Below are 15,181 nucleotides of genomic sequence, written 5' to 3'. Positions count from 1 at the left end.
TTTCTGAAAAGAAAGAGTATCATAAATAAGAAGGGAGTTCTGTGTATATTGATTCACGTAAGTAGACAGCACTCTAAAAGAGCAATTTGGGTTTGGAGTCCTACCGCATCTACTTCAAACTTTGAAATCGAAAATAAAATGACAAAAAGAAGAGTACAAGGAGAAACTCATTTTCTTCTTCTCCTTCTTCCTCCTAGATTGCTCTCCTATCATTTTCCTTCCTTTCTCCATGCCAGCATTCTTCTGTATTCCAGTTGCTTTGAGGGTCGGATGGTTAGACAAGAAGAGGCTCGATTGTTCCATTACAATGCTCTCAAAAATTCTAACAGGAAGTCATCCTCCTCGATGTACTCTGAAACCATTGTAGGTTTCGTCATGAACTGTGGAATGTCACATTATTCTCAAGCTTTTGGAATTGGGATTGGCCCCGGAGGAACTAGGAAGCCATTCACCCTTTACAGCAGAAAATCCGACGTCAGTAGTGTGAGATTTCGGATATATCACTTGGATAGCTGTAACAAATCGTTTCGCAAGGAAATGAAAGAGGTTTCGGCCATTTTCGTTGGAATAGCTCGGAAATAGTCTTTTTGCTATCTATACTTCTCGAGAGAGCAAAAACTTGGGTCCCGTGAAATAGGACTTCACATGAAAGATTGAAAGTTCTATGTTTCAGAACCAGTTTATTCTTATCCGTTAACCTCTTGAAGGCTTGAAGCTCACCCAATTTGCAGACTGATTTTGCTTGCAGATTCTTTGGTCGCTTTGCAAATGAAATCAGTTTCCCATAGCATCAGCTTCAATTGCCACGTTATCTACTGCGAGAGCGCACGGAACCAACATCATCTCTCCAACGCTCAGAACGACACAACACAAAACATTGGCTTTTCCGTCGTCTCTCAAGCTCCTCGTGAAGTTTACAATCCAAATACAACTACATCAGAGTGCTTGAAGTCTCCAGGAAGCCTGACCTCTTTTTTTTTTTTTGCAGGGTTGAGGCTCCTCTTACTCGACGGCCCAGGCAATATACATAGAGCATATCTTCCTCTTCAAGCTTTTCACCGACTCTTACTTCGACGCCTTGTCCACATTACCACCCATTCTGCCTCCAAGGCCGTTAGGGATTCTCGGGTTTGCGGCAGGCTCTGCCGCCCGTTTGATCTTGGAGCTGTACCAGCAAGTGGAGATTCAATGCCTGGGAGCTTGACCCTTCTGTGATTTCGGTGGCCAGAGAGTATTTCGGCCTTTCCAAGCTTGAGAAACAAAACCCAGGTAGGCTCTTCATCTGTATGAGGGATGCGCTGAAAACCAGTCACAGAGATGTTAAGGCAAAGGGGGAAGGATTATGGTGAACGTTGGTGGGAGTTGTGTAGAGGCCGAAGAAGACCCACTGAGGGATGGAAAATTGGTCATGGAAGAATCTCTGAAAGCAACATCAGTTCTTCCAGGCCAACTGTCCATTTTGAACCTCAGGAATCGGAAAGAGGATAGCTCTATTGCTCTCCACGGATGAAGTGCCGACATCCCGAGGTTTTTATAGCTGATCCCACAGCTTCGGGAAAATAAGGTTTCGTGTGCTTATTCTGGGTTTTAGTGACTACTTTTCCCTGGATTTAGAAAATTGATTCTTTCCAGCTATCTATGCATGTGAGAATGTGGTACAGAACCCCACCAAGATCCCTGAACACCGTCAACAGACGCAGCAAAAAGTACTAGTAATGACCTCAACATGGCATGGGAATTGCAGTTGGGTGCATTGACATGGTGGAATAGACTGTTCCAAGCATGTTTGGTCCTTAGTGGATTCATCTTATTCAGGTCCTAATGCATAGCAGGGAGATGACGGATTGGTCTGCAAGAGTGATAAGAGTAGATCAATGCTTGACAAAGGTACTTGATGCAGATTCATCATCAAATAGGGCTTGTTTCATTGGGAATAAGTGTTCCAATCGACTCCTTGCATTGTGAAGATCGGGGCTGCTACTTATCTCCTTGCATCTTGTAGATGGGAGACCCCATTGTTCATCTTCAAAGTTGCTACCATTGAAGATCTCTGCAAATCCAGGTAAGTTTCAATCTCGGATTTGATTTCAAACCTTCTTCTTCTAATCATCCGACCATTCCCCTTCATTAGACCTAGTACAAACTCCCTCCATCCATCAAACCCTAACCTCCATTAAAACCCTAAATCCAATTCGCCTAAATTGCAGAATTTTAAAACCTTCCCAAACCCTAACTTCTTTATACCAAAATAACCCCTAGACACGCCATTAATACCCTATAAACCTCTTTCCTAAAATCGCCCTAAACCCTAGATCTTACAAACACCCATTTTCATAAGGCATCCTACCCAAAACCCTAGAATTCCAACCTCAACCAAATTTGATCCAACTTGTACCATTAGACTCATAAAATTCCGCACATCATTACCAAATAAAACCCTAAGTTGAAACCCTAACCAGAAGGGATTGGTGGATCTCCAATCGACTCCTTGCATTGTGAAGATCGGGGCTGCTACTTATCTCCTTGCATCTTGTAGATCGGGAGACCCATTGTTCATCTTCAAAGTTGCTACCATTGAAGATCTCTGCAAATCCGTAGTTTCAATCTCGATTTGATTTCAAACCTTCTTCTTCTAATCTGTCCAGCCATTCCCCTTCATTAGACCTAGTACAAACTCCCTCCATCCATCAAACCCTAACCTCCATTAAAACCCTAAATCCAATCCGCCCTAAATTGCAGAATTTTAAAACCTTCCCAAACCCTAACTTCTTTATACCAAAATAACCCCTAGACCTGCCCATTAATACCCTATAAACCCTTTCCTAAAATCTGCCCCTAAACCCTAGATCTTACAAACAGTCCATTTTCATAAGGCATCCTACCCAAAACCCTAGAATTCCAACCTCAACCAAATTTGATCCAACTTGTACCATTAGACTCATAAAATTCTGCACATCATTACCAAATAAAACCCTAAGTTGAAACCCTAACCATAACCCTAATTCTGCCCTAATTAGCCTAAGCTGTCCCAATCGGCCAGCCTTGTTAAGAGATCCTATTACCCTGGTTCCTAGTGGGATTACTCCTACCTAGGACTACATTAGTACTACAAGAAGCAACTTTGTCTGCCACCAATAGAAGTCCTTTCCCATGCATGCATGGAACTCAAGACATTCTACCAAATCCTGCTATAGCAAAAGGGATGTTTGGATTGCATGGAGTTCCCCATGACACCACTTTGACATGTAGGTCTTTGGGAGCAGGAAAAGCTGCATTTGGGTGCTTGACCAAGAGACCAGCTACTGTCAAATACTAGAATGCCAAGCACCTAAGCTTCTTCTCCCAGACAAACATAAAGTGGACTGTCTATGGAAACTACATCAAAGTTGAGACAAATTTTCAGTTGGAAATATGAGGATAAATAGAATCACCTTCAAGTTTTTAAAGCCTCTCACTCCTACAGGAAACATAAATGGTGGATTGTCTTCCAGCTCTTGCTCAATTTGTCTTATTTATAATCATCTTAAAGTGATATCTCATCTGATCTCAATTAGGATTCTGATAGCAGTTCAGTGCCACAGGCTACCCATCTTTACAGACCTTTTATCCCCTTTTCTAAGATTTATCCCACCGAAAGGGAGGGAAATAACACCTCATATTGTCTGGGAGAATAAAAAGTTGTTACATTGGTTGATTTACATTGTAGCAGAAAATAATACAAATTGGGGAATTTGTAGGCCCCTTACATCCTTGAATAACCTTTGTAATCTTCATATTGCTCCATAAATTCATCATTGAACTTCTGGAAACTAGCCATGATAGCAGGCATCTCTTCTTCAGCTGGTAAGATGGTTGTCCTCAAGTGGAAGACCCTAAAAAGTAGGGGAAATTGGAGTTACACATTAGGAATAAGCAATTAAGTTTCTAATGAGATCCAACAGTGTTATTGTCCTAAACATATTACCAACAGAAAACTCAATTAATCATAGACACACAAGCTGGCATGGATCTCAACCTCGAGTTATGGTTTTTTCAGAAAAATAAATAGAAGTTGGTACTCACCCTTCCTTCTGGCCAAAACCTGAACCAGGTACCGTGGAAATGCCTGTCGCTTCCAAGAGCTTGAGACAATAGAAAACATCGGGGACTTTACCAGCCCTTTTGGCAGCTTCGAGTGCTTTTGGTGGTAGGCGTATTTGGGGGAATGAATACATTGCTCCTGAAACCCATTTTCTCATCGGTAACCAATCAAGATGCCATTTCAGAAAATGTGTAAATGAAAACAGAACTTTAATGGAAACAAGACTGTAACTCTTTGTCGTTTACCTTCTGTGAAGTTGCAAACCACATTTCTACAACTGTTGAATCCATCAGTCATTATGTGTGCTCTTCTTCTCAATGATTCAATGACTGCTTTGCTGCATATTTCATGGTTCACAAGTTTAATTTTATGCATTATTGTAAATACTAATATATGCATGATAAAAACATCAAACTGTATGTTGACTGCTCCATTCTTGGGTCCCACCCAGAATATTAATGAAAATTAGATCAACCAGTTGAGCAAGCCATCAAATCAATCACAATGGGGAAAGCAATATTAGATGAAACAACAGCAAAAAGAAAGTTATAATCATCAAACTATGGTACTCACTTGTCCCAAAAGGCCATCTTGTTTGACAAAACCACATTTTAAGGAGGTGGTTGTTAATGCATTAATCACCCACTAATGCAGACTTTGTTTTTAACATTACCCCTATTAGTTACAGTAATATAATAGGGGGAAACAATCATGCAGAGTGAATACAATAAATGTATGGATAATAAAATTAGGGCATTATGGAGAATCCAACAAGATTTCATATCTTGGTTTTAGAACCGACAAACATTTTGGGACAGTGAAAACCTCAAACAGGACTATCTTTCTGGGACAGAGAGAATAACTTTGCCACCCAGGATGGGCCACTTATTGGTTATTTCAGATTGATCAGCATGTCTGCTTCTTTGATACAGAAGGTCTTTAAAACAAGTCCACACTAAGGCAAGGAAAAAGGCAATGACAACTCCTAAACTGCCACAATTCAAATTAAAACGAGGAAAAAATGTATTTTGTAAATCTAGGCAACCATAGATTAATGGCATCTAATTCAACTGTCACTGACATCTAAAAACTAGATTTTCATCTATCATACAGAAAAGCAGAAAAAGGATCTGATTTAAATGGACTTAATTCTGAGTCATTCTTACCTCTCTCTAACAAACTGATCATGTGAGATGTCTCCTGGCTTGGGGGGGTTAACCATCAATCCCATCTGAAACAGAAGTTCATTCTAGGTCTTACAAAAGGGAAGTTTGGAAGAATAAACTTAAAATCCAGAATGGTGTGAAGTAAGAAAGATAGCATACTGTGTTATAAGAACTTTTAATAGTTAGACAAATAGTTAAGAGGATATAAAAGTCTAACAGCAATCCAACTTACAAATATCTGTGCAGGGACATTTGGACTGAGTGATATGGAAGCAACCTTATAAATCTCATCGACAGTCTGCAACAACAGATTGAAATGCAAGGAAAATGAGCATCAGAAGTTAATGCTGAGTGAGTTAAAGGGTCCACTTTCTATAAGTAAGAAAAATACTTTGCAACCATGCTTTCAAGTAAATATCTTTATGTCGAAATAAAGAATACACCAGGTAGACTGATGAGAATGGTGTAAACTTTACTAACACAAATGCTGCACATGCAGGTGTTGCACTACCAACATTTGTTCTCTCCCAGGAAATCTCATATGCTAAAAGTTGAGATGATGGTCATCACCATCCAAAGCAAATCAATTTTTTTTTTCTAGGCACTTTCCTGGATACTTATAATCCAAAACAAAGAGAGAGATTGGATGATATGCTGGAGGCTAGTTCAAAAAATCCATAGGATGTCCAAAGACCAATGGCTGCACCAAGAGAAGAGGGGGAGGGGGGGGGGGGAAGAAGTACCATGGAGCAAGTTAGTCAGGACAAGGCAAAAGGCTATATTGACTTGGCTTGAAGCATGAAGAAAATACTTGAGTGCTTATGCTTATAGAAGATATAGCACCAGTGGGATAGGAAAATTTAGCTGGCCCCAAGTAGTTGGAATAAGATTAGGTTGGTTGGGTTGAATATAAGTGTGCAATGGTGTGTTTGTAAGATGTTTTTCTACCCTTCACAATGATACATGTGTTATCTGATCTGATAATCTCCACTCTATCAATGAAGGCAATGATGACACCGAATCCAAATTGTGTGCCATATACCAAAACGACTTCTTACAAAATGTTTGGATGGTCTGAGGACCTTAAATAACAACATATAAATACAGATGACATGATATGTCAAAAGTTTTACAACATTTTACCTGAGCCTATAACTTTCTCAAACAATAATTTCTGCTTATCTTTTCTCGCTTGGTCTGATCAAATTGATCCCATGCAATTCTAATGTCAGTTTTTATTTTTTACAACCTAGTAAGAGAAAAACGAGAAGGTGAAGGGGGAGCGGGGGGATATTCTTTCGAGATAGATATCATCCACAAAAAGCTAAGCCTGCAATTCATGAGGTAAAATGGAACCTTAAGCTAATAGGATAAACCAAACCTCTGGAGGAATGTTTGTCATCTCAAAGTATCCTCCTCGTTGTCCACATTCACCATAGTACCCTTTGGAGACGCTGTGGAAAGATACAAGTTGGATATCCTTGCTAAAGGGTGGGCCCATATCCATCAAAACCTTCATGTATGTGAGGGATAGTCAGTTTTGACTGAAGATAAACTTCAGCTGAAGACCAAAACAATATTTGGACAAACAATTTGTAAGTATTTACCTTTTTTGCACTCACAAAAGAACGCTCATCCTGGTATATGTTCTGCTGATAAACCTCATCTGCAAGCAGGGCCAACTTTTCTTGGTAACAGAAGCGTATTATTTCCTTTAGATTCTCTACACTAAGACACTGGCCTGTAGGGTTTCCAGGGTTTATAATCACCATGGCACGGACCTGCTCATATTCCAGAACACAAGAAACAAATTCAATGTTACTTAGCATTGGAACATGGCATAACCAATATCAATACAAATAGCTATAGCATAACATAACATTATATTTAAGACGAATAAACTACTGCAACTTTAGAAGGAAAATAGGTCAGTTCTGCAAGGCAAATTCCATAATAAAGCAAAGACAAGAAGAAGCTAGGACAACTGTCATTGTTCAAGCTCTGGATGTCAACTGTAAATTCCTACTTCCTACCAAGTTTCATTAGGAAAGTGAGTTCTCTCAAAGTGTTAAATCGGAGTCACCTCTTCCCAATTTATCCTACAGTGAACTATCCTATATTCTTCAGCATCCAGAAACACACCCATACAAACACACAGTGGAAGAAAGGGCCAGGGGGCAGCAATAGACCTAAAAAAAGATCTAAGAACTTCATACTGGTGGACGTGGTCCCCTTACAGTCCAGATCATGGGATCCACCATTTAATCACACTCTCCTAGAAAATATCCAACCCGAGATTGCATCTGTCAGGTTAACTTTTCAGATGATCAAAAGAGAAGGGAAAGTTGAACTGCCCCCCACAACCCCCCCCCCCCCCCCTGGGTGGTGAAAGAAGTTCTGTTATATTGCTGAATGGCAAAGGGCCATGTCACTGCTTTCCTTCTCTATATTGAGAACCTACATCCAGTTTTGATGAAGTCTCCTAGATAAGTTGGGTTAATGATCAAGCAATCCAAGTAAAGATCACCCTATATTGTAGTTTCAAGTATTAGATCAAATACCATAAGGAATTCCAACATGTTTTCCAGGGTATAAGGTGTACTGACTGAACCTGGTACAAGACCTCAGTCTTGATCAAGTAAAGCACACTCAACAAGTTTCGGGGGGAAACTTTGGTTTCTAATTTATCTGGTGTTGGTGAGCATATATGAAGATTTTCTTACAGTTATTCCTCTGGAGCGAGCCTGCGCAACAGACTGGCGTGCGCTATTGATATCAAGACCCCAATTTGCTGTCTCTTCCAGGTAATATGAGATGAGAGAACCCCCAAATAATGATATTCCAGCAGAGTAAAGTGGATACTGCGGCAATGGAACTAAAATCTGCCAATATAAAAATATTCACCCATAGTAAAAGAAGAAAGCATGAAAACGTACATGCATCCCAAAGAGACTGAGAATGAGATAAGTCAAAGAATAAGAAGCCTAGTCAAGAGCTGAGAAAAACATTTATAGACTATAAAAGGGAGAAACATGTCCATCAAGGAAGATTTAATACCCCATCCCCCTCTCCACGAATAATAATATTCAAGATCTGCATCACTCCTTTGCTGGCGCCGTCCGTAAGGAAAATGAGTTCTGGATCACTGCAATTGGTGATGATGCAAAAACCTCATTCATCTTCTATGTAAGGAATTCAGGGGATTCTCAGGCTTGGAATTAGTTTTATGTCTAACATCATTACCTTGGATAGCCATCACGCCTTTCAATAAATTCTGCCACTTCCTTTCTTACTCCTGGATTTCCTCGGGAGTCACTATAGGCACCTAATTGTTCAGGAAAAGAACACAGATTATTGAGTTCTGTATTTTGGTTCATAGTCTTGTCCAGATGTTACATGTTTTAGAAATGGAGAAGGTGCACTGTATGCTCTACAAAGAAGATAATACATGGCTTGATAAAGAGAAAACTAGTTTTGCCACAAATGACATAACAAGGAAGCGAAAAAAGAGCATACCTAGACCACCCAACTGCAATGAAAGATAATGTTTAGCCCTTGCAATGGCATCTGCTGGGAAGAAAAGCCCAACATTAGGATCGTCCAATAGAAATGGAGCTTGGCATAGGGCCACCACCTGCAAAGAAAAATCATCCCTATGATGACAAAGTTTAAATAGTTGGAACACTCAATATACTACTTCACCAGTGGTTTCCCAAAATCAAAACGAAATTCTTATTGTTTACAAAGTTGAATTAGAAACAGGAAATTCCCACACATGATGAGCAGATTAAAGAACACAGCAATGATGATGGACCTGGCGAGGAAAAGTCAGTGGCTTCTGTCCCAAAGCGTGAGGATTTCCAACATTCGTAAAAATAATCTGCAGATAAGTATGCATATAGGGAAGTCAGTGGAATATAAAAGGTTGAATCATTCTGAACCAAATAACCCCAAGATGCTTTCTTTTCCCAAGCCTCTGGAGTTTCATAGTTTTACATATTCCAATCACAATGATAGATACACAAAATCGGTCTCAGATTTCTGAGAGGAACACAATGACATGTTAGCTACATTGGAGACAAAAAGTATCCAAGCACATTCTACCACAAATCAGAAGTCAAATGATTTCACCAGGTAAAAGTGAAAAAAAAAAATACCAAGCTAAATATATAAGTAAATAAATATGCACCTTCTTTCCTTCCTTCTGAAGCTCAGCAGCTCGAAGATACAGTTCACCTCTAACAGCATATTGGACCTTCTTCACATTTTCATTGAGCAATTCATAGTCTAATCCTTTTGGTGACATGATGAAATAGTTCGTCTAATTGATGCCAAGAATATAAACAGAGAGAGGTTCAAAAGTAACTGACAGACTTAATTCATAACCTGAAAAAGTGAAAGGGAATCAAATAAGTTTAAGAACATAAACCAAGAACCTTTACTGAGTAATAACAACTGCTAAAAGAACATATCTGTTTCCTTGGTAAGGGTCTCTATATTATGAATTATAATCTCCATGAAGGATGAATTTGATAAGATCTAAATCATGACTGTTAAATAGAAGAGAGGACGACAGAAAATGCTAACATTTCCAACCATCCGTTACAGAGGGGAATAATTAGTAAAAGAAATAATCACTTTCCAATTTATTTCATCTCCTCTAAACGGTGGATAAATCAACTTTTTTTTAACATTGTCCACTAACAACAATAAAACCAAAAACCCTTTTTTGAGAGAAAAAAAAATCAGGAATTCTACGCATGTAAACAGTAAAGTACCAGAATACATATCAAACCTGCATCATCAAGCAACAGACCAAAACCAAGAAAAGTTCAAACGAATTGTTCTTTGTTATAGATTACCAAAATAAGACGATAGCACATCAATAACACAACAGAAATCACTTCAAACAAGCAATTATCTTGATAAGCAACAAAGTACCAGCAGTAAAAATTTCACATCTATTCACGAAGCCCATCACTTCGAACACAAGATACATTAAAAATCGTCAGGAGTTTAGGTGAAGCAATGGAAATAATCAGATTATGAATCAGAAAACCCCAAAATAGGGGAATAAATAAGAAAAATCCATCCCCACTATGAGAACAAACAATTACACAATATCGTAAAAAACAACCCATCAATTCTCAAACAAAACCCAATAGTGATCTCATACCATTAAGCAAGATTTACAGGGGGAAAAAAAAATACCAACCCACTCCCACGTTTGATCACTGATAAAAATCTCTATATTCTCCATCAAAATTCAAGAAGAAATGATTCGTTGTGGTTTATACCTTGAAACTTGTTTCCTTTTTGGTGGGTTTGCGTTGGTTTGCCTCGTAACCTCGTAACCAGCACCTGTATATCACAAAAGAAGAAGGTGATCCTGGTACTATGTACCTAGTATCTACCACTATTTGTATGATTGAGTGAATGTTCCCTTCTCTCTGTTCTCCTTCCCCCTATATAAAACCCATTTTATTATAGTTTTTTTTTTTTTTTGTTCCTTTGAAAGGAAGGGTGATTGTTGACTACCATGCACTCATGCAGTATAGATAAAATGACTAAAAACAGGGTCTCGTAAGGATCAGGTGATGCACAACCATTGAAAATGTGAGGGCTATAAGAAGGCTAAGGAGATTAGGTTTGAAAGAGTGAAATGTGGTGTAGCTTTGCAGAGTTGAACTCGTTTAGATAAAATGAGATTTTAGAAAGTTTCTCTCTCTCTCTCTGTCTCTTTCTCTGAAATCTCTAACTGACACTGGTGAGAGATTCTCCATCACTTGCATTTGCAAGTCACCATCAAGAATTAATCTGATTCCATATTTCCATGACATGAAGCTGGTCTGGTGGCACCATGTTGTTCACCTCAAATTCTGTTACCTAATATTATAATCAATCCTGACCTGGGTCATTCATTTCAGAGAATTTGGTGGTTCAAGAACATTTCGGGTCATTGAGTTGGTTAAATTGGTTCAGCTTAAAAAGGGTTGAATGACTCAATTTGCTGCATTTGTGGGTAGGGGTTTCAATCGGTTGGTTCGGTCCAGCTTTGGTCGAGCTGAATCGATTTAAACATGCACTAGATCAAACCAAAGCTGAATCAGTTTCAATCGCTTTCTGTTTTGGACTGGTTTGGTTCCAAATTTTAACTCATTTCAGTTTTGATCGGTCAAATCAATTTCGGTATTACCGATTTCCAAAAAAACCAAACCAAAGCCGAACCGTTAAGAGTTTGGTTTGGATTTTTCATATTAAAAAAAAAAGATTTTCTATCCATTCTAGTGGATAAACCTCCATGTGGCCCACACATATTCAACCATTTATAAGCTTGCCGAAACAGGCCATGTAGGAGATTTTGTCCCAGTTAATTCGCATGAGTCTTTATCAATTATTATAGTTGCATGAATCTCTATAATTTAGGGTTATGGGTGCAGCATGATCTGTTTGAAATTCAAACTAATATAACATCTCCATATTACAATGCTTCCAAAGTTGTTTGGAGGTCAAATTCTCTTATCGGACAATGTAAAGAATAAGAACCATTGGGGAGGGGGAAAGGGTGTAGAATTTTGGCTATGCGATTGAGATAGATATTAAATTTAAATATATGATACATTAAAATTTATATTTTATTAAAAGGATTGAGTTTCCCTTCAGCCATGGATCCCATTCACTGCAAGGTGGAAAAGGGCGAGAAAGTGTATAGGAGGATATTTTGAAAAGACCTCAAAACCTAGGAGGGATTTGTGAACCCTAGAATAATGGCTTTTCATTTACCGGGTAGTGGAGGGAAACTGAGTCCTTATGGGAATATCAAATTATCAATCCACATGACAAAAACATAGCTGGTGAATTGAAAAAACAATTTGAAGGACTATCATGTATTGGAATCCTATTTCCTCTTTTGAGTGGCCCAGGTAACAGTTTAATTAGTTAAAACCTGCTGGACTAAAAAGGTCTAAATTTATATCACTTTGACAACACTGAAGTGTTAGATTATGCTAATAAATGTTGAAAAGAGTCATTACATAGAGGTGGTAAATTGTTGGTAAGGCGTGGCCATGGGACTAGGATCCTTTGCAGTATCGGCGGGGCGACGGTGCACATCCAACAGCACAACAAAGGCCATGTACCATGCAAGGCAGTGCACAAAATCTTTTGCCGTTATAAAGTATCAATAAGTATAAGGTCTTGTTTTTTTAACTAAAAAATGTAAAATCTTTAACCTTTTTAATGCCTCGCATTAAAAGTTGAAACTAATTATAATGGTAGTCGATCCAGAGCTTGCCCAGGTGGTTCGTTACTCTCTTGGGAGATCTGTGTCAGGAGCATGATCGGTGGTTCAAATCTCCTTAGCGACACCTAGTCCACATTTATTTGCTTTCCAAAAACTAGAACCTATGGGTACCATATTTAACCCCTTGTGGGTCCTCTCCACTGATGGAGTTGATGGCCGGTCGGCCCTTGAATTGCACCTCAAAAAAAAAAGGGATTGAAAAATTGTATTATCCATATGGACTCACATGGGACCCATATGATCAAAATAGGAGAGAAATGTCAATATGAATCCCACTTTGGGAAAGGCAATGACAATGATTATTACCAAAAATATAGAGCAAAGAGATCGATACATTCCCCCTATTATATTGGCATAATACATGCTTATAGGGGAGAGGAGTTTCTATGGGTTACTATTGTGGATTTGCAGGTTGTCTATTCGAATATAGAAGAGTTATATTATTAAATGAGGGGAAAAGAATTTTTATGGTGACTATTGTAGATTTATAGATGTCTATTCGAATATAGAAGCGTCACATCATTAAATTAGGGGAGAGGAGTTTCAGCAAGTAGCCATTCGCATATAAGTGAGTCACGTCATGACAAGAGAGAAGAGAAAGAGTGTACGAGGGGGCACATACACCCCAATCGCATGCCTGCCTTTTTCCCAGAAAAAAAATATATATATTTAATCTTATTCGCTAAATCTCTCTTTGATGGTCTTAATAGATAAAGCTTTATTTTTTTTGGTAAGATAGATAAATCCTAATTGAGCATGTATTTTCTCCAGCGGGTGGAGAGCTGATCTAGTGGGTCCCACTAATGGATAGAAATGTATTCTTCCTATGCATGGTTCGTGATCTTGGTATAGGCTGGATTGGATCGGATCGGTTGATACGGATCGGGATCGCCTAAACTCGGGCAAATATGACAGTTTTATCCCTATTTTCTTATAAAAAAAATAAAATAAAAAAACTATTTTTTTACTTTTTTACCCTTGTCCGTACAGCTGGATCGAATCGGTCTTGGCTGATATCGATCCGATCCGGCCAAAATCGACCGATTTAATCCGATACCTCAAACCATGTTCCTATGATACAAGGATCAACTCGGTATCATAAATGACTCAAAAGAGAAAATTTCATCGACTTAAAGTCGCATAATGTTAGAGAATATTTTTTATTTATTTATTTTTCTAATAATTCTAGAATTCAAATTGGAGTAGTTCATATTTAAAGTAAGGTTTGGACTTCGGATTACATTTTTTTAATATTACATATTGAGTAGTTCAAATTTTCTTAGTTCAATGTTAGACAACGCCAAGACAACATGCAAAAAAAGACATATAAATCAACAATTAATAAATAGATAGATATTAAACACAGAAGTTTGTTAAAAAAATTCTTCATTGTAACCATTAGGATAATAAGTCTTAAAAATACAGATCATACAGCGAGGACTAATCTGAAAGTGGACATGTGGATCAATTTTGGATATTCCTTGTTAAAGAAATGACAAAAGTTTTTCTAGATCAGTAGGTCTAAAGTTTCTCGACTGGCACAAATATCAACTTGGATGGACACTAGACTCCAAGGTCTCCAACTCACATGTTAAGTTTCAACAAAAAAAATAGAATTAGAAAAATAAAAATTAATGTTAAAAAAATTAATGAAAAAATGTTTCATTTTTTAAAAGAGAGTTGAAAATATCAGGAAATATACCACTATATGTGAAGGTGTATGCGTCAATCTAGATCTTTTCTTCTTCTTTTTTTTATCAGAACTACTTTACTTGGATTATGTTAAGATCATAAATACAATCATTTGTCTTGGTACAACGGGCTTTAATAGCTAAATTATGAGCCAAAAAACACATCAGATCTATCTTTTTTTAGAAATACAAAAAGTAGATGTCTGCTTCAAAAAGACCTTAATATCCCACGAAACCGAGAATAATTCCCATGGTCATTCCTTTGTTGTGTTAGTGAGCCAGTTGATGATATCACTGCAATCAGTCCAGCTATTTATAGTTGTGCTTAGAGATGGTTTTGCTTGCTGCAACCCAAGTAACACCCCTTGAGCCTCGGCCTCTTATGAAGTTCCTAAAAGAAGAGTGACAATCTAACAATATTTCTAGATACCCATAAATCAAGATTGCCATATTACCACTCTAATCTTTTGGGAAGGGTGGAATATTATAACGTTAAAGTAGGTAGACTAATAGAGCGTGGGTAAGAGTAGAGGAAGGGAGAAATTTTGGGGAGAGAGACGTTAGGAACAGATGCAACTGCTGCATGATCAAAAGTAACCTGAAATATCACAAATCTCATGTGTAATAGCCAAGCCAAGTGTATTGCATTATATCACTACTTGTGATATGAAACCTTACAAAGAAGGTTTCCTCCATCCTCGGAGAAGTATGATTTCCTTCACCACTAGAGATGTGACTTTAGTATCATTATTAACCCCTAACCCTTGTTGAGCATGGTCAAAAATACCCTTCCCGATGCTAATCAAAGGGCCAGCTCTCCATCATAAAGAGATTCACTATTTTCACTAGAAGTGAAGGAAAACTTTGGTATGCATTCCCGAAATATAGATTCTAGATCTAGATAAACTCCTAAAGTGAGAAAATAGAAAAATAAAAAACA

The 15,181-nt window shown here is 38.1% G+C and overlaps 1 protein-coding gene and 1 pseudogene across 2 annotated transcripts; one reads left to right on the top strand and one right to left on the bottom strand.

The window, feature by feature from the left end:
* The first annotated feature begins 270 nt into the window (after positions 1-270).
* LOC122672041 lies at positions 271-1,510 on the top strand (annotated as a pseudogene).
* Positions 1,511-3,480: 1,970 nt separating this feature from the next.
* On the bottom strand, positions 3,481-10,605 carry LOC122672852 (glutamate--glyoxylate aminotransferase 2). 2 transcript variants are annotated; one of them, XM_043870350.1, is made up of 14 exons: positions 10,545-10,605; positions 9,437-9,633; positions 9,062-9,127; positions 8,764-8,881; positions 8,491-8,572; positions 8,305-8,392; positions 7,971-8,129; positions 6,855-7,028; positions 6,629-6,760; positions 5,480-5,545; positions 5,248-5,312; positions 4,327-4,418; positions 4,063-4,219; positions 3,481-3,872 (listed from the first exon to the last, which is right to left on the bottom strand). In XM_043870350.1, exons 2-14 carry the CDS (start codon positions 9,551-9,553, stop codon positions 3,743-3,745), a joined length of 1,446 nt encoding a protein of 481 aa, XP_043726285.1. In that variant the 5' UTR covers positions 9,554-9,633; positions 10,545-10,605; the 3' UTR covers positions 3,481-3,742. The 2 variants fall into 2 exon arrangements, with proteins under 2 accessions (XP_043726285.1, XP_043726286.1); XM_043870351.1 differs by having other exon boundaries at positions 5,480-5,549; positions 6,633-6,760.
* Between the last annotated feature and the right edge of the window lie 4,576 nt (positions 10,606-15,181).

The sequence above is a fragment of the Telopea speciosissima genome, chromosome 8, assembly GCF_018873765.1.
Source record: "Telopea speciosissima isolate NSW1024214 ecotype Mountain lineage chromosome 8, Tspe_v1, whole genome shotgun sequence".
NCBI classification, from domain to species: domain Eukaryota; kingdom Viridiplantae; phylum Streptophyta; class Magnoliopsida; order Proteales; family Proteaceae; genus Telopea; species Telopea speciosissima.
This window is presented reverse-complemented; position numbering and strand designations above follow the sequence as displayed.

Coding starts and splice junctions, on each gene's coding strand:
- LOC122672852 (XM_043870350.1), bottom strand. CDS start 9,553: ATGTCACCAAAAGGATTAGACTATGAATTGCTCAATGAAAATGTGAAG. Junction 8,573..8,763: donor ATTGCAGTTGGGTGGTCTAG/GTATGCTCTTTT, acceptor CTGAACAATTAG/GTGCCTATAGTGACTCCCGA. Junction 4,220..4,326: donor GGTTTGCAACTTCACAGAAG/GTAAACGACAAA, acceptor AATGGGTTTCAG/GAGCAATGTATTCATTCCCC.